General features: G+C 39.3%; 1 protein-coding gene and 1 long non-coding RNA gene across 2 annotated transcripts in view; both read right to left on the bottom strand.

Annotated features, from left to right (window-relative positions):
• Positions 1 to 23,538, bottom strand: part of LOC104967911 (gephyrin-like) — a 72,837-nt gene that overhangs the window by 17,237 nt on the left and 32,062 nt on the right. The window contains exons 3-18 of the mRNA XM_010797450.1: positions 22,556 to 22,648; positions 21,468 to 21,562; positions 21,281 to 21,347; positions 20,356 to 20,658; positions 18,522 to 18,623; positions 17,311 to 17,448; positions 16,499 to 16,541; positions 16,269 to 16,406; positions 16,080 to 16,172; positions 15,678 to 15,733; positions 15,194 to 15,313; positions 15,055 to 15,113; positions 14,315 to 14,468; positions 14,076 to 14,197; positions 12,927 to 13,014; positions 12,682 to 12,755 (exon numbers count right to left, since the gene is read on the bottom strand). Of these exons, the coding sequence (XP_010795752.1) occupies positions 12,682 to 12,755; positions 12,927 to 13,014; positions 14,076 to 14,197; positions 14,315 to 14,468; positions 15,055 to 15,113; positions 15,194 to 15,313; positions 15,678 to 15,733; positions 16,080 to 16,172; positions 16,269 to 16,406; positions 16,499 to 16,541; positions 17,311 to 17,448; positions 18,522 to 18,623; positions 20,356 to 20,658; positions 21,281 to 21,347; positions 21,468 to 21,562; positions 22,556 to 22,648 (1,745 nt within the window). The remainder of the gene's footprint in view (positions 1 to 12,681; positions 12,756 to 12,926; positions 13,015 to 14,075; positions 14,198 to 14,314; positions 14,469 to 15,054; positions 15,114 to 15,193; positions 15,314 to 15,677; positions 15,734 to 16,079; positions 16,173 to 16,268; positions 16,407 to 16,498; positions 16,542 to 17,310; positions 17,449 to 18,521; positions 18,624 to 20,355; positions 20,659 to 21,280; positions 21,348 to 21,467; positions 21,563 to 22,555; positions 22,649 to 23,538) is intronic.
• On the bottom strand, positions 316 to 5,072 carry LOC104967892 (uncharacterized). Its single transcript, XR_800770.1, has 3 exons — positions 4,808 to 5,072; positions 981 to 1,059; positions 316 to 355 (listed from the first exon to the last, which is right to left on the bottom strand). It is a non-coding gene; the product is annotated as an uncharacterized lncRNA (long non-coding RNA).

Genomic DNA, 23,538 nt, shown 5'->3' with positions numbered 1-23,538 from the left:
TCTGCATGCTTTAAACCACATGTGTCAAACTCAAGGCCCGGGGGCCAAATCAGGCCCTTGGTGGATTTCATTTCGGCCCGCAGGATAATTCCTAATTACTATTAGATCTGGCCCGCCGGTATATTGCACGCACACCTTCACTCAATCCTGAGGGTTTCTTCAGCTCAGAGCCTGAGCCCAAACATTGATGAACTTGCACCCAAGATGAGATGCCAAGTATCTGGCTTGAGCTAGCATCACAGAGCAGCACACTGAGTTTACATGGATGTTTCCTTCTGCACTTTTTCTCTCACGACAACAGGGCATGTTTGGTTTTTTCTTTGAGGGAAATAGTTTTTTTGAAGCTGTTGTTGGCCTGTGGAAAAATGTAATCATAAGAAATGACTGATGAAAAGCTGCAGATAGAGCCATAAGAAATGACTGCAACTGATTATTTAATGTTGTTTTTATTGGCAATAATTTAAGCTTTGTTAGTTCCAGGTTTAATATGTGCAATAACTTCATTTCAATAACTTTTGCAATAAACATTGAACCAGTCCGGCCCTCGATTAGTACCCATTTTTGTATTTTGGCCCACTGTGTATTTGAGTTTGACCCCCCTGCTCTATGTGATCACCTTCAATCATAACCATACAACTAAGTTTACATGGATTGCTGAAGCACAAGGATTAATACGACAGAAAAAGTATTGTTAACCGTGCTACTACAGTCTTCAAATAAAAAACACACACATGCAGTAAAGTTCACACAGTTAAAGCTGTTTGTTAATGCAGGTTCAACAGTGAGTTGAAAAATGTGTTTTATGAGTAAGATTGCAAAGAACACTTTAGAATACATGTATTTGTGTTTTCTATGACATACTTGTAATTACAAGATGAACTATTTTTTCGTGAAGAGTCATTTCTATATAAATAATCAAATGCTTTTATGAATTCTTCTGAGTGCATTTATTAGTAGTGAGGCTGTTTATGTAGACTCACAGTGAGGGATCATGGACCAGGTCCTTCAGGTTGACTCCACTGCGGTCCTCAGCCAGGTTCCTGAAGCAGCTGTCACTCACTGGAGAGAGGGGAGTCCAGGTTACAGAACAGAAACACCTCCAGCACGATGAATATGATGCTGTTTACTACATATGGAAATCAAACTGATCACCGATACGCTGGTTGTCTTCAAAGGGTACAACCTCATCTGATACTCATGTTTGGGGGTTTCTCTTTCCTGTAGTGTGTTATATAGGTTTCTGTGTAAATGGTCTGCAAAGGCTAAAATCCCTGTGTTCCCTCCAGAGATTACAAGTGTCAATAAAAATGTCTTATAATTGATCATATTTTAAAATGTATCGGCTAACTCTTGTAAAGTCGTTTGGCTTTGACACTAGCTAGAGGCACCTTAGCCCATAGATAATATATTCACAATTTAGTACAACGTACATTACCTTCCCTTTATTTCAATGATCCACCCAAACTAGATTTTTCTATATCTTTCTTAATGTCAAATATATCCATTACAAGACCATTACGTTTTGTTCAAACGTAATGTTGGGTTTTTGAAAACCCCAACCACACTGAACATGCAATGAAGGACATGGGAAGGGGCCACCCCGTAACATAAGCCATTGCTGCTTGTGTGATTTCAAACTTATAGGTTCTCAAGAGATTGACGTATATTTATTTTTGAGAAAATAAAAATAAAATTCCCCATATGTCCCTCAAAGTAAATTGTACTTACTAAGATAGTAGATTTTTCCACAGTAAATATTATAATTTGTATTTTGGGGGTTTTTCTGCCTATATTGTCAGATCAGCCTAAAATGAACAGGAAGTCGGAGAGACAGATAAAAAATACATCGAACAGTCAAATTCAAACCTTGTGTGTTCAGGTACTTTCAATTCAGATTAACAAAGACTTGGTGAGCTAGTGAGAATTTACAGGACGGTGTGACGAGTGAAAATAAGTGAGAAGTGACTATTTCCAGTATCAGAGGTTACAACACACAACCACTTTACTACCTTTACTAACACCTCTGAGATTAACCACTTCTTGGATTCATTTATTTATTTCATCACAAATCATGATCTTTTCCTAAACATAACCAAGTAGTTTTGGTGCAAAAATGTCAGTGTTTCAAAGGCGAATCATGTTGTAGGCATGTTCCATGGTACTTTGAAAGTGCAAATAGACCATCTTGAAGTAAACTACAGTGGTCTTCACTGATGGTTACTTAGGCAAGGCAAGTTTATTTATATAGCACCTTTCAACACAAGGCAATTCAAGGTGCTTTACAAACATGAAAGACATTCAGACAAAGGCATTTAAAAAGAGTCATTAAAAAGGAAAAGATAATAAAAGAAACATTAAAAGAAAAAATACATTAATAAAAAGTACATGAATAAAAAGCTACAGTGCAGCTTAAGATATGAATAGTTCACACAGAAGTTCCATTTTACTGATGCCTTTCTTTAAGGTTTCTCCGAACATGAGTTGTGTACGCTTGTGTGTCACATACATCCCGAGTAGCATACACAGAGAAAACCAGCCAGGACAGAGTCCCCAGACACTGATTCCCTGGGGTTACTAGCCCCAAATGTTCATTAACCTTAGGCCCTTCATCCACATATTGTCTTTTTCCGAAAGAAAGGCACTTGCAGGGCACTAAGCAGAGCATCCTCCAAGCATTTTATCAGAAAATTGCTCCCGAGGTTTGAATTTTAACATTGTGTTTTTCAACACCAACCGACTGGCTCTAGAGCGAGCACGAAAATCCGCTTATAACGATAAAAGTTCTACACTCACTGGCAGCAACATCCATTGAATAACTGGTCGATATCCTAAGAAAGAAACTGGCTTTTTTTAAATCTCTGTTATGATAATTACCAGCAAAAAGTAATAATATCTATCTATGCCAAACAAATTTCTCATTTAATTTCTACAGCGCATCTCTAAAAAGTTGGAATATTTTCAACATCAACTCCTCGGAGTGGCCGCACATAAATGGCGAAACACTCACAAAAAATACGCTAGGAGCGTTTTTTTTCCTCTAGAAAGTCGTTTCTGCCAATTCCTCATTGGAAACAATTTGATTTCCTTTGTGGACACAGGTTTTCATATGTGTTGCTTGATTGTGTTTTCAGTGAGTAAAATACAAGAATCAGGCTTGTATACATAACACTCATTCCTAGGATCTATTAATTGCTGGTTTGTGTCTTTAAAATGGAATTAGTTTACAATGCTAAAAATATCAAATTTCCCCAGCTTTCATGTTCTATATGTAGGATTTGGCAGCATCTAGCATTGAAGTTTCATATAATCGTACACTGATGATAAAAATAGGTAGAAATATTGTATTTAATTTCTGCTAATAGCTCCCCCTAAAAATACCACACACTGGCCCTTTAAGTGGTTTCCCCTTTGGACACAGAGCTCTTTGGTAAAAACACGGCCTCTGTCTGAAGTATTTCAGCTAAATTTAGCACTCCTCGTACACTGTGTAGCTTGAACCTGGCTCCTTCTGCCCAGTAACCACAGGAGGAACATCTCATATCTGTGGTTTGACTGCTGATTTAACAACCAGCCTGTGACTTTGCCTATAGTAGTACCAACACATCATTATGTATTCATCTTTTCGACACCTTTTGCTCCATTTATGTAAGCTTAGATCTAATTTAAACCCCATCTTTCTTTCTTTCTTTCTTTCTTTCTCACACACACACACACACACACACACACACACACACACACACACACACACACACACACACACACACACACACACGCTGCTGTTTGGCTAGCCGAGATGCTAGTTTATCAAAAGCACGACAGGCTTCCCGAGCAGCTGCTGGGGAGCATCCGCTTAGCATTTTTCTCACGTCTTCCCCTGCTTTGGCAAGGAGAAGCAGTGGTACTGGTGACCGACCGGTGGCTGTCACACGGCTGTATACTGGTCCCAGTCCTCCTCCGCACGACTCACAGGCGAACATCAGCCGAGCTAATTAGCGAAGCTGCTAAAACAACCTACACAACATAATGCATTTCGCCTGGGCAGTGCGCCTTGGCTTCTTATTAGCTTTTAATAGCTTCCAAACGCACGATTTATGATTAATAAACGTGCATTTCTGATATGACGGAAAAGTCCTCTTAAAACCAGTGTGAAATGGCCGTCAAAGGAACCATATACATAAATGTTAATGAAGAGCACCCCCAATAGCGGACAACAGAGCGGATCTGCAAAGGGACATGAATAATGCAGCTCATGTAGGCTCTGTATCGCTATTTTGCTTGGAAATATAAACGCAAAGGTGACCAGACACAGCAGAGAAAAATGGGAAGTACGATGGGTTTGCCTTCAAAATAAAAGCACAAATCTTAGTTAAAAACTCATTGCAGCACTTGCTCGCCAAGGAATAGCCACCTAGTTTTGAAAGTCTTTGCTAGGTGTTCTTTTTCCTACTGTCTCACTTGACACTGATTCAAATATAAATGTCGTGTAGCTACATAGTATGTAACTGAATATGACAGCCATGTTCACATGTAAATATAAACGGTATAAACATCACTACATAATTGCAAATATCATCGCGACATACTAGTCCCACATCTGTGCGACCTGTCAAAAGGCAGGCAGCTAACGTTAAAGCAGTGACAAGTCAATGAAACCGGTTAGCTTAGCATAGTGGCTAACGATAGCTAGCTCGACGGCGAAGGCAGCCCGTATCGTGACACCGACGTGCACAGGCAACCGACGACAAAACGCCACAGAGGTGCACTGCAGAGAAGCATTTTATTGCATTTTATCACACAGTGTCCTTACCCGTCAGAATCCCCACTCGGGTCTGATGGTCGTGGTTGGTGAGCACCATCCCGTCCGCCGCCATGTTTACAACCTCTGTCTGCACTGTGCCCGCACATACATAGAAACAGTGAGGTGGTGTGCGGGCTGCTGCTGCTGCACCACCTCTGGAGGACGGCTCTGTGTGTGTGTGAGCGTGCATGTCCTCTGCTTTAAGGGGTCCTCGTCCTCCAATTAATAAGTGAAGATGTTGGGCCGCCTCAAAAAATCACTAGTAGAGACTACAACACCCAGACTGGTACTGTGTGAAATCCCCCAAAATGAGTAAGGTGACCTATTTGTGAATCGTAGTGTCTGATCATTCATCAATCAGTGCTCCATTTTGCACACAATGTTTTCTAATTGTGTTGGAAGAAGCATACCACAAGCAGTAATTATGCTTTACTGTGGAAAAAATAGGTTTAATTTAGCTATAAGGGGACATTTGGTCCTTGATTTCCTGCTAGCACAGTATGGGCAGTGGTGGTCTTAGGATGTCAAAGGTGCAGGGGACAAAAAATGAAAAGGCCACCAGCTGCACTCTTCCCCCTACCACTTAGGGAAGCCCCTTTGACACAAAATCAAACAGATATTTCCACAATAAAAACTACATCATAGTCAAATGGCTGCACGTCATATCCGCTAAGCTAAATGTGGACTTATACTAAACGTCATCGAGTGTCCGGCTCAATGGCGTTTAGTAGTCTCATTTAGCCATTTGCTAGCAAGCACCGTTTTTATGACACTTGACAAATTAGATAAATAGGAGAAATTGGAGGAATTCCATGTCAAATATCATCTGTGTTTATTATTGACCTTAAAATCAATTGATAGGACGGCTATAATCAATGCATGTAGATTTATATATTGTCAAATGCAAGTTATTTCAAATAAAAGCCTGTCCCGTAAATAGGGTGGAATTAAAAATATATACATTTGGCAAGCCAACGCTGTAACTCTAAACACAAAGAATCTCGCTCAGCTTAAGGACGACTTATTCCCCAGGTAAACTAAAGCAGAAAAAAACACTTATAAACAGGGCCGTGGGAAGTAGGGGTGCTGAGGGTGCTGCAGCACCCCCTGGTGGAAGACAGGGGATCTGCACTTCCACAAGATTAAATACAAATATAATACAAAAAAATGAATTTTCAGCCTTGATGTAACAACATTCATAATTAAGTAAATTTAACACCCTTTTCACCCCGGTTACATTTTCCATTTGCCCCGTACGATGGGTGCTGTAAGTGATGAAAGTGGGGGATGTTGGCTTATCAGGCGCCCGCAGCTCACAGCCAGCGTGAGAGAGAGAGAGATAGATAGATAGATAGATAGATAGATAGAGAGAGGGGGTGCACAGGTACCGGCGGGGAATGTTGTTAGCTTCTGCTGCGCTAACGGATATAAGAAGCTGTTTCTACAATAATGTGGAGGGAGAGATCTCCTGTCAGACTGAGAGGCTCAGTGAGGTAAAGGACTCTTGAGTGTTTAGATAGTTCCCTTTAGTCTAAGTTATCTCAGTGGGTCTCAAACGTTTTGATCACAATTTATGTAAACAAATATTTCCAAGGCACTCCTTTATAATTATTAGGATAAATAAAAACAGGTTTGAAATCATTCCAATGTATACTATAGGACAGTAAACCAAAAATATTGTTTAAAACTGGAGATATTTAAAAATATGCATAAATAAATAAATGTTAACTGATAAAATAAGATATAAATTAACCACAAAAATAAAACAAGTTAGCCTACATTTATTTGTTATTTGCTATGGTAGGTTATTGGATATGTTCACATACTTATTTGATTATTAAAATGCAAACCGATCTTTTTCATATGGGTGTTTTAGAGTTGTATCCCCTAGATCAGTCTCTAGTTTGGGGGCTCAAAGTGCACCAGATTTAAGCATTTTATTTTAAAATGTTAAAAAAAATCTTCCCGGTGGAGGACCCCCGGACCCCCCTAGAGGATGTGTAGCCCAACCCCGAATTAAAACATGTTCATGCAATACTGAATACATTTGAAGCCTTTTTATATAAGCTGTCCACCATATCAATACGTTTCTCTGTTTGTAGTGTAGTGGTCTTTTGTAGAAGTTTTTCATTGCCAGCTAAAATCTCTCCTAGGGCAGCAAGTTGGTCAAAACCGGCCCTGGAGTCATCCCCAGAGCACCCCCCATTTGAAACATGTTCCCACGGCTATGCTTATAAACAAACCAAAATATAAGCAGGCCTATCTGGCTCATCTCATTTAAATTAAGGCATCCTGCTGCCAGCTTGAATGCTACCTTGGCCAGTTTGGCCCCCTAGGAATAGATTTAGCTAAAATCACTTATGAAGACTTTGCAGTTATTAAATTGAAGCCTCCATAATCGCAAAGAGCTGTCCTTATGGCAATGCTTCTTGTTGCTTGCGATGAGTGCGGTTAGTGCTAACTAGTGCTTCAATTTTTCCGGTCAGTGTTCGGGCAATACCGGCTAACAGAAACCCTGGTCACATGTCTTGGAAGGAAGAACTACATGTTTCATGTGACGGATGTGTGACAGAACTCGCTGACCAAGTGTGAAATCAGCATGCTGAGTAGAACACAACATACATTGAAATGTCGCCAGTGCCGAAAATGACCGATTGCTCATGGAGCATGTGATGGGGGTGGCTGCTACATCTGGGACATCCTGCTCCACCTGTGTAGTGTCAGAAAGAGTTTGGCAAAATGGCTAATGCTTGAAATATGTAGAAATTATTATGTTTGTTCTTTTTTTTTTGACTAATTGTATTACATTTATCTTTTCAACTTAATCATCAGAATAAGGGAGGGAAAACAGGGCAATGTATCTCTATTGTTGATTAATCTGTTTTTATAATGTCAATTGCTTGGTATTCACTAACTAAAATAATTTTTAAAATAACCTTTTCAGTGATTTTAAGAGTAATGATGGGTAATTTGATATATTTTGATTTATAATTTTTGAAAAGAGTTGAGTTGTCCGTTACTTAAATGAATGAAAAGTCATATTGTGCAACACTTCACAGCTTAAAAAAACTATAACAGACTCAAAGAGAAAGACTAAAAACCTAGTATACTCAACACTTCTACAAATTGAGATGTCCATTACCTAATTTTCTTTGGATACATAAAATATATTAACAGTACTTATGAACTTATAGAAGAAGAACAACATCTAAAATAGAGCCACCTTTAAAGCTGACAAAACAGAGACAAAGCCATGACCCACAGGTGTTCTCACTTACCTGATTACAACATATTGTCTTGACATTAGATAGCCTTGCAGAACAAATAAATCCAAGCGTGACCTATTCACGCTTGACCCTAAAAGCTGCTAATATTTAAATTATATAAGCCTTCCGTGCAATACGAGGGGAATCGTGCAATTTAATTTATTATTTATTTATGTACATATTCCCTATCATGTCTATTTAAGTCCCATTTCTTGTTTTTATAGTGTCTTGTTGTTTTTATATTGTCTTGTTGTTTTTATATTGTCTTGTTGTTGCGTGTTGGCACCTTGAGTTCATTGTAATTTTATTGTACCTGTACAATGACAAATTAAAGATCTATCTATCTATCTATTCATGTGAACCCTACAAGTAAAACTGCCTCATTAAATTATTGGGGAATACAGTTCAGTCTATTTGCATTATTTATTAGGATACAGATTTATTGATGTAATGCAATCCCCATTATAGTTTCACTGAACCTGAACCCAAGCAGAGGTTTAATCATCATGAACTGGAAACGTCTTTGTCTTCCTAAAATCATTTTGGAACTACTGTATATATCTTTGGTTTTATAATGATGTAATTTCTCACAAAAACTAGTAGGTCTGTCATTAGCAATAATTTCTAGCAATTCAGTAATAGTACTTACGTTCCTTCCTGGAATTGTTAGTTTGACAAAAAAAAAGCTGATGTCCTGTTAATATTTTATTTCCCCTGACATTTGAGATAATCACATGATGGAAAATTAGTTCAAATGATTTGGACCATAATACCAATACTATTACAGTTCAGTCTCCAGTGTAGATGATTTTTATAGTCGTTACATCTTGCTCCTCTACAGGTTTTGAGTTTTTTAGCTCATCGTTTCCTATTGAGAAGAGGCTGGAGTTGACTTTGAGAACCCATTCTGTGATCCTCTGCTCAGTGTAGTACTCATCCTCACTGTCCTCCTTCAGCCTCTCCAGACAACCACAGCACTCAGATTCTGTTTCAGAAGCTGAGACATCAGAGCAGAGATCTCTTTGTGTCCTTGCTTCGGCGGGCCTAGCATCAGGTTTAACCGTGACGGGCATCATCGTATTGCTGTCATTGGCACCGGGATCAGCAACGTCATATTTATTTTGTCGTACCGTAGGGTCCACTGTTGCTGGATTTGCTCTTATCTCTGCTTCCTGGATTGCTGTTTTGTTTGCTGCTGCAAGAGCAACACAGACTTTGAGATATTTGTTAGACTCATGGATAACTTTCCCACGTAGTTTAACCAACAGATGAAACACTGTATTTTCTATGATTACAGTACCGGTTGGTAAATAGGGTCTATATTCCTTTGGTTTAGCCCATTCCTTTCTGTCCACTGGTAAATCACCAGTGGTTCTTGATTGGTGGAAGAGAGATGCTTTTCATTTGTCTTGGTTTGGATGGACCCTTTTAGACATTTTGACTACGCCAGGACGTGTGCAGTACGGGCTAATATTTGCTGCTTGTGAATAAAATGATGATCCTGTGCTGTTGTTGCAACAATCCGTAGAGCACATCATCCCCAGTTCCCCCAAACACCGGCCACCGAATGGCAACCGTGGTCCAATTGACCTCAACAAAGCTGAAGGTCTAAAGACAAACGCCAGAAGAAGATGAACCGTCAGTACACCATTCCTATGGATGCTGATCTCCAACGATTTACTTCTCAATTCAGAAACATTATATCCCTGTCATAACCCTAACCCTAACTGGTTGATGTCTTTAGCTTGAACAGTTTGTTGCATCCTCTGTCAGAAAAATGTGATCTATCTTTGGACGCAGGCAGACTGTCAACCTTTCCTTATACTCCCTTGCCCTCGAAGATCCGCCCAGTCCACAGACACATATGCACACACACACAACCCAGAGCAGTCACTTAATCTGTAACATTACCCATTGGTTACCTGAAAGGACCTAAACCCTTGGACAGTTGAGGTGCAAAAGATATTGTGTTTATTTCTTATTTGCTTTTGCTCTATTCTTGAATGAGTTGCTAAAACAAGTTTAAATTAAGTTTTTTTTTCACTGCACTGTACAATAAACGTTTGTATTGTATTCACTTTGCCCGGTGAATGTTTACAAACTGTTGAAATTGTAATCTAAAAAGCTCAGGGAGCTAGCATCAAAAAGCTCACTCGACAAAAAGTCAATGGTATTCGGATTTTGAAATATTGCAGAAAAAAATATCTTTGGGAAAAATACGTACAGTATGTGATATTTACACTTTTTGTTTAGTAGCTGAATTTCCACATATTAACATTAGTTTTATAATTGTCGAAGCTTAAATGCAACGGGCAGAGGTAAATATCTCTAACTAACTACACCACGGTCACATGACTTTACTAAGCTTAAGGCGGCTAAGTATCAGCGTCATGAAGTTTAATAGTCTCATTCACGTAAAAAAAAACGTAAAAGCTTCACAAGTTCACAGGTTGTGAACAGGATGTGTTTTGTGTCACAGAACAAAAGGTAAAATGTTGTAAGTTTATTTTAACCATAAACGTTATTTCGGAAATGTAGTCGAAAAGACAATCAAATAACTGCTTATTTCAATACTAGGGAGCACGGAAATGCTAAAATGTAACCTATTTCGAGATTTGGAACTCATTGATTCGGCCCTCTATAGGCTTATGGAATGTTTACCAGCTTTAGCAGACATACAATAGCCCATCAAACTGTTGCAGCAATCGCAGTTTAGAAAATGTTAAGACTGTTTCAAAAAGCTAATCCACCCAGGATTTCTATGAAGCGTCCCCGGCTATAAAAAAAAAGGTTTGTTATCTCGCAGTGCTTCTCAAAGTGTGGTCCGCGGACCACTGGTGGTCCGTGAGTGTCCCCTAGTGGTCCGTGACTATATTGGTAAAATTTCACATTTTAAATAAATAAATAAATGTAAGTTTTCCGCACTCTCGCGGGAATATTTCCGCAATGGAGCAAGATTAAGTTTAATTTCGATTGCATAATATAGCCCAGCCCAACACCTTCATCACACATGTTGCCACTTGTTTGTACAATGTTCAGGTGATTTGTAATCTGTTCTAGAAAAACTATGTGTTTTTGGATATTTGTGGAGTTAGGTGGTCCGTGAGTGTTTTTTTATTGGTTAAGTGGTCCTTGGTATGAAAAGGTTTGAGAAACACTACAGCCATGATTGTAACAGACCTGAATTAGACCTCAATGAGACAACATGACTCCAGCAGGATACACAGAGTCAGTGCACCCTGCTCTTGCCATTAACAAACTAAATACAAAGTGTTAATTAGTTCTAGATTAAGCCAGCTGGCTGTTTCCCCCGCCTCCTGTCTTTATGCTTAGCTAGGCTAACATTCCTTGNTGTGTCCCCGGTCGCGTCAGGGGAACTCATGCAGGGTCAGAAAATAAAACCCTCTCTCTTTTCCTCCGTACCCAAATCCTTTAAAAACAGGGAGCGGATACAGATTTGCTGCCGATCTGACGTCAAATCGGCAGCGGACCCACAGAGAGTTGCTATCAGAAACAATGCCTGATGTGTTTTGGACGTAATCTCGTCTTTGTCTACATTAGCAAGCCTCGCTAACACTCAGAGCTAACCTGTACTGAAGAGCACATGTGTTTAAAAAGCAGGAAATAAAAAAAGGAACTCACCTTGTGATAAACCCGCAAGAGAAAAAGCATTTGAGTCCATACTGTTTCAGAAATAATCTTTCATCTGGTTTAGAACAGGATGGCGTTTTATCACAGCAGAATTTAACTTTATCTCTGGTAGAATTCTGATCAGGCATTAGCTCCGCCTCTTCTTTTCTTTTTTTTCAAGCTAAGGACCCAAAATCCGCATTTCTCTAACAGGGCTGCAAAAGAGGGGTATGATGAGCAGTATGAGGCATGGCTACAATGGGTGATCTGTTTGGTAGATCACAGCACAAAACTTTAGACATGTTTTGTATAGGTATGGCCCTACAATATATGTTTCCAATATAGCATAATAAGTCCACTTTAATTTTCTTCAGATTCAGAAATGTATTTATTTTTTTATTATTTTTTATAAATAATGGGACACAGGGTTCAGTCCGGATCCGGACCTTGGTCCGGAGTTTGAGAAGCCCTGCTTTAAACCTTCAATTTAAAGACATTGTTTCATTGTTAGTAAAGGAGTGTATGATTTAGTATTTGGGATCTATTGGTTTATTTTTGTGGTTTCACCTTGTTTCTGGTAAAGTGACAAAATAGACAATGAAAGGGAGACTAATGTATTTTTCCAAAATGCACCCAAATAGCCAGAACATAACCTTGGGTGCTTTCAATGTCATGTATAGCATCTTTCCTAATTCATTGTCTATGAAACAGCTCCAGACTTTATAATGACATCGATGAGTTTATGTGTAAAAAATGTTATCCGGGAAAGAGTAGAAAATGGGCGTAATTCCCCTTTAAAGCAGTACAAGCAGTAAGCAGTTACAATGACAGAAGTAGAATGAGAAAAAGCAGTACTACAACTGGAAACACTAACTGCAGTACATTGCTCACCTGGGGTCAATAACAAAATGAATTTTCATATAAAACAACCCATTCCCCCACCTTAAATTACCCCCAGCCACACTCCACCCCTTTCCCCCATCTCACCCTGGCTTCATAAAGACTCGTCCAAAGTGGATCTGAGCATGAAGATCAATATCCAGCACCTGCTTTAGGTAGTCCTGATAAAACATACAAACACAGACAGGTGGATAACAATAACACTGTACAACTGAAACTTAATAAAGCAAAAAAATATACAGTGAAAAACGTTTATGATAATTTGGCTGCCTACTTTTTAAAAGACCAGAATATCTACTCAAAATGTCATGAACTTAGTGATTGTTAGCTACCTTCTCTCCCATGGACACACCCCCTGAGGTGATGATGACATCGGCACGACTGATTCCCTCATGGAGAGCCGACAGCAAGTCATCAGGGCTGCAAACACAAGCATGATACATTCAACTCAGTTTAAGAAGGAGTGCAACTCAGCAGGATAATCTCCACATTTGAACAACACTTGGATGATTTTTGAAGTGAAAATGCGATTGCCAGATTAAAAAAAACTAACATTGAGCTAGAAATGGATCACACCACATCGCATGACTTCATGTCAATACCGCTAAGCTAAAGGCCTGATGACGTTTAGTACACTCATTTATGCACTTGTTAGCAACTGCCTCTTTTGGAACCTGTAAAAGCTTTGTATATTCACCAGTGGGGTATTATTTACTGATGTATTTTAGGTCGTAGAACAAGATATTCAAATCTCATAAACTTGTGGTTTAAATTCACCAAGATAGCTGCCTAGTTCTCCATTGGTTCTCCTCACACCACAGCTCAATTTCTCTCCGATGGCCGTTATTTCTTCTAATCCTTGGCTGCTCCTGGTCTCTTGGACGCCTAGCAGGCTCATAATTATAAGGTTGTGGTCCGTCATATGCATTCGAATATTCATGTTCAACTTCTTCTGTGTCGAAACTAGCATTGGGATCCATGTTTATTAATACGTTACACCGGCCGCTCTCCCCCTTTTTTCCCCTTTGTTACGTCACACGCGGGAGGTCACGTGGGGAGGCTTTTTTGATGCGGAAGTAAAAATGTCTTACAAAAACGACGCCAGATGTCACTGTAGTGTATATTTATGTATATCTTTCTGAAAATCTAGTGTATACATCATTTTCCTACACATTTATTCACAAGTGTCTTTAACCTGGAAGTTGCTCTTTAAGCACAGATCATGTTTAAAGAATCTTAAATGAAAGGGGGCCCCAGAAGGGCTAAAATGCTAACTCATGTCAGTTTTTTAGGACTCATTCCTGCAACAATTGCATTTCAGTGAACATAAGCAATGAACCAAAGATTTCTGATTGTAGATTTTACCTGACAGTGCATATTTAGAAGAGATCAAATAACAAAAATGCCAACTAATATCTGATGGACTCATTCCTGCACCGCCCTGGCAGATTTTATTTTTTATGAATCTAAAATGTTCCTACTTGTCTCCAACGATGCCCAAGTTGATGGTAGGATATCCATGTTCCTGGATGGTGGACAGCAGAGTTGAGCGGTTGGAGTCTCTGATTTTTCCTGGGTGGAGGTCATCCTCTGGATTCAACAGCTACACAAAACACACACCAACAAAAACAGAGAGCATTTGAACTGGTAGCAAATGCAAATCACTTAAAGCAAAGATAAACAGAAAAATCTGTGTGTAATGTATCTGGTCCCTCTGTACCTCATTCCCAGTGGACATGACAGCAACCACAGGGAACTTGTGCACGCTGACCTCCGTCACCCCCACTGTAGCTAGCAGGCCGATCTCTGACGGGCCCATATGTGTTCCTTTAGCCAACACACACTCCCCTCGCCTGATGTCATGACCTATTGGCCTGTGCACACACACAAATATGTATACCGTTAGCTTTTCTTTGCTGAAGACGCATTTTACATACATACAAATGATGTGCTGCAAATAGGGTTTATAGCGATATATAGTTTATAAAATGGCTGTTTACTCTGAAACGCAGTCAAAATAGAAAGGTTGATTTTGTTTATGTTCTTTGCGTTAATCCAATTTGAGCCATGGAGCCAACATTTTTGACCTCCTCTTTCTCTTGATTTGATATCTTGATTTAACATAAAACCGTTTTCATTTATGTCCAAAAATGACAGAATATGGTTATTTTCTATCCAATGCTGAACACCATTCAAGTATGCTGGTAGGATGCTAGTGACTTGGCTTGCACGTATTCCAACGTGTTAATACATCTAAAAGTCTTGTAGGATTTGGAGCTTTACTTTTAGCAAGTTGTTTTTAAGCAGAGGACCAAGGATTGAACTTTGGGGAACACCAAATTGTATTCATAGTATTGTATTAGTTCAAGAAACACTGCAGCCATGAACAGGAATCATTGGCTTTCTTGTGTAGCTTTTATAGTTATTAGCGTTCACTTGATTCTATTAGAATGTCTTTACCTGATGTCCTGTCCGGGCCGGGCCTGGACCATAATCCTCACCTCGAGCTCCTCTGTGCCCTGAAATAAGCAAGATCATGATTTGTTACAAAACATCTACTGTAGAACTACAAAGGTTCTATCATCACTAGTGTACTTACATCCTCAGACTCCCTCAGAAGCTCTGTGTCTTCTACCTGGACCACAGCATCAGCACCACAAGGTATCGGAGCGCCGGTCGTTACCCTCATCACCTGACCTGGCATAACTGTGTGGGTGGGCTGCACGCGAGCAGTCACAAACACAAATACAGGATAAATGATGCTTCGTTGTAAATGGCTCAACTGTTTCAAAACTGTGCCACCAATGATGTGAGTAGCTGAGAGTTCATCTATGAAAACACACACTACCCCTTGGAACGATCACTTGATGCTGGTGATTGCGCTTGCACAATCAAACCATCGAACCATATTTTAGTAGCTGCATTGAAAGTATTAACAGCAGCGATACTTTTAGTGAAGGTAGGATATTTATTAAGCAGCAGTTTTCCACCATACTTGATATAAATCATTGGAGTTTTAAAAATAGAAGCAATGGTTCCAGGTTGTTACCACATTAGCACAGTGTTAGTGTATTATAGCTGACCTGCTGTCCAGCCTGTGATTCTCCCATGATGAAGCGATCTCCCGGGCCGTCCGCGGCTACAGCACAAACATGATGACGTTAGTTTAGGTTAACGATGGAAATTAGACCATGATTATCGATTTTTAGGTGAAAGCCAAGAGGACAGTTTCATACAGAATGCTGTGAACAAGTACATTCATAAATGTAACAGCAGAGACATTTGCAGTTGTCAGATAAGCCAAATGGAAATGGTAATTTATGTTTTACATTTGTGTCCCTGACATAATGTTTCATTAATGTTGTATGGAGTCGTGCAGTGATTAAGTTTCTTTGTAGGCCGACCTGAGCTCCCTTGACAAAAAGCCAATGGGATTTTTACATTGGATTTGAATGGATAGTAATAGATGATATTAGTTGTCTCACCTCGTACCGCATAGCCATCTTTAACGGAAGCCGGGAATGGAGGAAGGTTGTCTTTGGCATAGATGTCCTGAGCGAGCACTCGACCCAAACCGTCTTGAGAAGTGAGCCAAACCACGTCAAATTAGTGCAAACCATATATTAACAACAATCACAACAAATATTAGGGGGATAAAAACACAGAAGACTCACCTCTGTAGTTAATGACTTCAATTCCCAGAATAGGTGTCATCTCTAGAACAGTGATGAAGGCTTTGTCCATCGACGTCAATGGGAACGGAGACATGCGATGACGACGTGCCACTTTACTGATGTCCACTGCACTGTGGCCTACACACAATCAGGGAAAGGGGTTAAGTAAGTGGTGAATATGTTACTATAAACGGTACCATTAGGATTAAAAAGTCTCCACAGTTACTTACTGGCCCTCAGAATGTTCTCATTACTGCCACATCGGGACTGAACCTGCAGAGAGACAGACACATATTCCATACTTGGTTATTATTTCATGCAAATATGTATGGGAGATGATTTCAATACTTATTCACAAAAATAAAGTTGAGCAATTTAATTCATGTTGATTTATCTGTTCATAATGTCTAATATACAAGACATGGAATCATAGATAACATGAATTCTGGCTGTGAAGGTCAAAACCGGCACACCAGAATCTTTGTGTCTGATTATACACACATTTCACTTGAAGATATTTATATTTCAGTTTGCCAAACCTCAGTGTCATTCACTTCAACTCAATTCCAAACAACTCACAAGTCCTTACTGTCGAACACTTGGTCATATATTACTATTAATATTCCAATTCAAAGCCACATTTGGTACAGTATTGAAAGTCACATTTAATAGGCCAATCCACAAGACTCCTTACGCTTTGTTCAAAGTAGATGAAGTGGTTACATTAGAACCAAACAATTCTCAAAAATATCTGAATGAAAAACAACCTTTTTATAAAGTTTGCTATAATAAGTGATACATACAAATAAAGTTTAAAAACAATCAGAAACATCTCTATAATCATAGGGAAACAGTTCTTTATTGTTGTTATTTTATTAATAATATAAATGATTGGCAAGCTCTATGAATCTTGGAAAGCATACTACAATGTAAAAATATGCTGCACTTTACATTCAAGGTTTTTTAATATATTTGTATAGTTAAAACATTTGATTATTCTCAGTGCTAATGTGTATGTGCATGTAAGAAAGTTTGTGTGTACCTTGGGTGTCGGGCATGAGGCGGTGGAAAGGCGGGAGGTCGCCTGTGTTGCCCGTGGTGACTCAGAAGGGGTGGAGCTCAAAGAGGCTGAATCTCGAGGAAGCACCTGAACGCCTCGAGAAATGATAGAGTCCGGGATCTACAAACACACACAGACAAACGTACTTAATGGGAGTCAAATCAATTCCTTCAGTTGTTTTGCGGTCTACTACAACTTAGACTACTCTCGTTGCTAAAAAAGATATGGTATGCTGTGGCAAATTGTCAGCAATAATATTTATATTGACCTTGGCTGTAATGAATTGGCAACATCATTGGTTGTGAGCTCATAATGTGAATTATGACAAATCTTACTTAAGCGTCATGATTTAAATGCATCTTTACTAACTTGATTAGTTTAATCAGGACTTAAAAATAAATTGATTAGTTCTTATACAAAGCTGCATTCACTTTTTTTGACCACCTGGGGGCAGCAGAAACAAGCTGTTAAAATAACTTTGACATATAATTAACTTCAAGAATTGTTATGACAAACATGCAATCTTTAGAAGAACATAGCTAATATTAGGATTAAAAAAGAACTACATCAACACTTCTAAGCTAAAGGCCGCTAATGTTCGGCCTGATGACGTTTAGTGGGATTTTTTACGGTTGATTGTATGCCACAGAAGCTGTGGACATTCACCAGTTGGGTGTTTACTGGCATATTTGTATTGGTCATAGAACAAACAGAACATGCATCCAACAAAAAACACATTCAAAAAACATTGACTTCGAGATGATTGAACAGGAAGTGATGAAATGCTCACTCCTTTCCAGGTTTAAGGAATCATTCCTGCACCACTGTATTATCAAACAGTTTACACACCAAGCAGACATGTTGGAGTCCACCTAAAAACGTTTTCACTCCCCTTGTCGCTATTTTTGTCTTCACTCAACACCTGAGAGAAATATGCAGGTCTTTACGATCAAACGTTTCACTTTCTTAACTAGCTTGTTTTTGCTTTTTTCATTCTGTCATTTGGTGTGGGACAGCATATACATACACTATGTATAGTAGGTTTATTAATGAATATTTTTGCAGCTCTAGACACATTTGAATAATTTCAGACAGATTCAAATAAGTGTAATCTAGGTATGAAGAACAAAACAGTGTATGTGAAAGACATGATGAACCGACCAATGAGAGGAGAGGGGAGGTGTGTGTCTCACCTGCTGGTCATGGGAACAGGAGCAGGTGAAATGAGTGGGCGGGGCAGGTGTGTTGCCGGGCAGGTAGGGAGCCCCCTTAGCCATGACCACAGCATGGCTCGTCTGATGGACACACACACAAACACACATGCATGCGGGGTAGGTACAAACAGACAGACACATGTCCCCGTAAACAGACAGGTGAATGAGTTGAAATGGAGTGCTTCACAGTGGGAAATGAATGAATGAAACAGAACAAATATGACATTTATATTTCAAAGCTGCTCCTTGGACATCCTTAATGCTCCCTCCACTTTTCTTCTACATGGCATTACATTTTGAGTAATTGGAATCGGCTTATGTGAAAGTATCTTTAACGTGCTGGCTTTGCACCAGCAATTATGTTCTTCATTTGGACTGCAATATCAACACTTTCTGTAACTACAATACTTAGTACAAAAAAGACTTGGCAAAGAGCTATTCTTGTGGGAAATATTGAAGAGAAATAAACAAAGATTGTTTCACAAAGTAACAAAATAAAAATAGACTATTTGATTAATTATAGGATTGCAGCATATGTGAAAAATGTGTCCAAATTGTTGTAGGAATAGACGTTGCGTTGGTATTACTTGTTGCAGCTACGCAGAGGTCGCATTAACCGAATATTTTCCGTCTATGACGGATTTCTTTTAACAATGACGGAAAAATCTGAAAGCCGTCCGGCATTTTGACAGATTAGAACAAACTCAGAACAGCGCCACAGTTTCCTTGCAGCGAGGATCCGGTGTTATGCATGCCCGCCCAAAAGGAAATTATACAGTTTCCAAACCTAACTTTGCCGAACAGATCATTGAAATGTCTGTGAGTATTTGCTTTACGCTGTGCGCGATCCCACGAGGTGCGGTGGGCATGCATAACACGGTGCTAACAGTCCTCCGTTGACAGTTCACGAGCGTGTTCTCTCCCACCCCCCGGCAAAGTTGTGACGGGCAGCGAAAAAGTCTAGCACAACCTTTGCAGCTACGGTACTTGGTACAAAATGGACCATGAATGAAAACACTGTAGGGAAGAGACTTATTGATATACCAGACTAGGTTCAATCCTACTATGGCTAGAGCATATTCAGTCAATGTGCTCAATTGAGGCCAAATTGTTCAATTACATTTAAAATAATAAATAAAGCACTGGATAAATAAATGATTGTCAATAAAGTAGGCATTATTTAATGATAAGGTGTGACATACACTTCTGTTTGAATGTATTTACTTATCAATAAACTTGTGTTCATTTCCATTCATTTGTTTCACCTCTTATTAATTGAGAAGAGATTCATTGTAAATTATTAATTTCATTATTATAATAATGTTTATATTCCTATTTTTTTAATTTATATTTTCATATATATTTTCATTTATTTTTGTTTTATTTAAAAGTTTCCTTTTGTGTATTTCATGGTGTCAACTTCTTGCCAATAGGGAATGGGAGATGCATTGAATTATGGGGCAGCGCTTTGAAGGATAGTGTCTTCAAAAACAGTAAAGGAAACAAATTGTTTATTCGTGAAAGTAAAGGAGCCAAGACTGTTTCTGAAAATGGTCTGAAATGCTCTGCTGACTATCTCATTGAAATGTTTTACTAATATGTAATTTCTTATATTTGATCATATTTGTTGGGAGTCCTACAGCAGCATTAGAGCACAGAGTTGTGTGTAGTACAGTTGCCTGCTGCTGCAGCAGCAGCAGCAGCAGCAGCAGCAGCAATGACCCAATTTCCCCACAGGGATCATTCAAGTTTCATCTATCAGGTTTACAGCAGCAGCAGCAGCAGCACTGATGTGTGTCCCGTCCGCTGTTACCTTGGCAGCGATAGCGGCTGCGGTGATGTGGGAGGAGCCGTGCTGGAGGTGGTGGTGGTGGTGGTGGTTGTGCACGTGCCGCCCTCTCCTCATGTCCTCCTCCTCGTCCTCCTCCTCCTCGTCCTCGCACTGGGTGCCGCGCTCCATGGTGTGCATGTTGGAGTCGAGGTGCATGTTGGCCAGCAGAGGGGAGGGGGAGGGCAGCTGCTCCAGGGCGGCATGCGTGTTCTTCACCTGGACGATGGCCTCACGCAGCAGGTCGATGGCATGAGGCAGAGCAGGCAGGATGAACTGGAAACACTCCTGCAACACAAACCAAAGCAATGACATCAGAAGTCAGCTTGGAACTAACCCACCCTACATGATGCTGTCCCACTACTCGGGAGCTACTGCCCCCTCCTCTTGTCCACCCATAGAGGTTTTGAAACAGTGTGGTGAGGATTTATTGTTTCATCAAACTGTAAAATCCTCAAATGATGGTCATATTTTTTTACTGGTATTACCCAAGATAATGAGTGTGAAAGTGAAATAAAACATTTGAAATGAAATCTGTGGTTTTGACATGATCCCAAAGTTTTAGCCTTGTAAAATGTAGTCACTTTCTGAATTCTGGAAGTAGTGGTGCTGCATCTCAATTTGCATTCTTCTGTACTTACATCTACTGTTTAGAGTTAGGTACAGCAATATTCTCAAGTCAAGTCCTTCAAAAGTCACAATGCCTTATTTTCCCAATTGAATTTGCTTTCAAAATGACAAACATTTAACATTAAATGATATTCCACAGTTAGTGGGTTATTGTAGGTTTTGTATTGAATTATTTCAAGTAATTAGCATTAGATTTGTGAGAAGATTATCTCATAATAAGATGTTTTCTGTCTAGCAGAGTTCAGGATAAGCATAGGTGAGCAAAGTCACATGATCTTACCTGAGAGCCCTTCTTACTCCCTGGCAGGTTGATGATCAGAGTTTTACCACGGATACCACACACAGGCCTAGAGAAAGCAGTAGAAAGATGGTTAGAGCACAAGATATCATACCACACACTCTAATGAGTAGGCAGCGTGTCTAACTGACAGGCAGTGACCAAAGCAGTGAAAACATCAAGGGTTCACCTGGACAGCATGCCTAGTGGTGTTACATTGAGTGATCCCATCAGCATGGCCAGGGCCATCCCCGGAGCCTCCCGCTCTATCACCTCTCTGGTGGCCTGCAACACAAAACACCAGGAGATGGAAGTAGAAATACTAGAATAGAATAGTGGAAATACTATGTAGAAATTCTTTGGTCTTAAAGTACCTTATACATTCAAAATGTTACGAGTTTAGGTAAGAAAAGTGTGAACATCAAACTTAACATACGCTCAAATTAAAATAATGAATAATAACAAAGAACGAAAAGTATACATTATGCAGAGTGGCTCTTTTAGCTAAATCTTATTATTATTATTATTATTATTATTATGGTTCTTCTACTATCCTGTTTTAATCAAATATATGTGATAACATTTTAAAGCTGCAATTTGAGTTTTTTTTAAATATAAATACAACGTAGAAGTACATTTCTTTATTACATTTTATAAGCATATCGTGTTTTTTTTATACACAAAAAATAACTACGAGTGTTAAATCATTGTAGTGGAATTAATAGTATGAAAATAAAAAAATAGTACTTAAGTATAGTTCTTGTGTAAATGTACTTGGTTACATAAAACTGGTTATTTTTGTATCATTTGTTTATCCTAAAAACCATAGTCTTTAGTTTTCCTGTTTTTAAATCATAATAATACTTATTTGTTATGTTTTGATCAAGTTATAGGCTCAATGTTTGCTTTTTTTTTTTTAAATCCAACTTATTTAATATTGATATATACAGTACAGTTAATATAACCCCATATAATCATTTTTAAAGATCAACCAAAAACCATGACAGTCTGTTTTTTTTTATTTTATAAAATAAATTGATTAATTCAGTGATCCAATCCTAAATCAATATTCAAATTGGTGATGATCAAAAATGTGTGTAATCTCTTAATCAAATATTTGTAAACTTATATAGATTAGCATTTATAATGAGAAATAATGAAAAAAGAATGTCCGATTCAGTCCATTCCCAACTGGAACACTGATGATCAATCAACTGTGGCCCAATGCTTGTTGTATTGGGCTTCTGACACAGTTTGCCTAGTTGTGTTCTTCTGTACCTCAGGGGTGACATCTCGGGGTGCAAACCCAGTTCCTCCAGTGGTGAGGATGAGATTCAGCTGCTGCTCATCACACCACTCCAGGAGAGTGTCCTGTACACATGGAAACACACACAGTTTACAACTACACCATGCATTCCTCCTTTCTTTCAGGATTCTTTGTGTCAACAGATCAACATCCTGTGTGTACACCTTTCATCTGGGAATATGGGGAGTCATTTTCGACAGTCAGCTCAAATTTAACCACCACATAAATTACATCACCAGGACCGCCTTTTTCCACCTCAAAAACATTGCCCGTCTCCGCCCATCACTCTCCTCCTCTGCTGCTGAAACCCTGATTCATGCATTCATCACTTCACGACTACTGCAATAGCATCCTCTATGGCATACCATCCAACCTCCTCAATAAACTCCAACATATCCAGAACTCTGCTGCCCGCTTCCTCACCCACACCCGCTCCCGAGACCACATCACTCCCATTCCTTCCAGACCTTCCACTGGCTCCCCGGTCCGTCAAAAGAATTCCACTTCAAAAGTCCTTTCCTCATTTACTCACAAAAGCTCTCCCAACAACCAGGCCCCCCCCCCCTACCTCACCAAGACCTGGCTGCACCACCACACCATTCCCGCTGCCTCCGCTCCTTCATTTAAGCCAACCTCCTATTCCATCCCCCCACCCTCACCCAATCACCGGGAACCTGGGGGACAGGAGCCTCCACTCCCACAACCCCATCAGAGGACTGCACCGAACCCTCACCACCTTCAAAAAAAAAAAAAAAATCACAAAAACTCACCTCTTTCAATACTGGCTTTTAATGTGTGATTTTTTATTTAATATTGTTGACTTTAACTACTGCTATATATTTATTGTTGTTCCTTTCTTCTCTCTTACTTATTATCTTGTTAATGGCGTCTTTGAGCACCCTGTTAAAAGGCCGCTAACAAAGTTAAAATTTTATTATTATTTAGAATGTATTGA

This window comes from Notothenia coriiceps, unplaced genomic scaffold, assembly GCF_000735185.1.
Source record: "Notothenia coriiceps isolate Sejong01 unplaced genomic scaffold, NC01 NC01_scaffold00037939, whole genome shotgun sequence".
NCBI classification, from domain to species: Eukaryota; Metazoa; Chordata; class Actinopteri; order Perciformes; family Nototheniidae; genus Notothenia; species Notothenia coriiceps.
The sequence above is the reverse complement of the archived record's forward strand: the minus strand, read 5'-3'. Positions and strand labels throughout refer to the sequence as shown.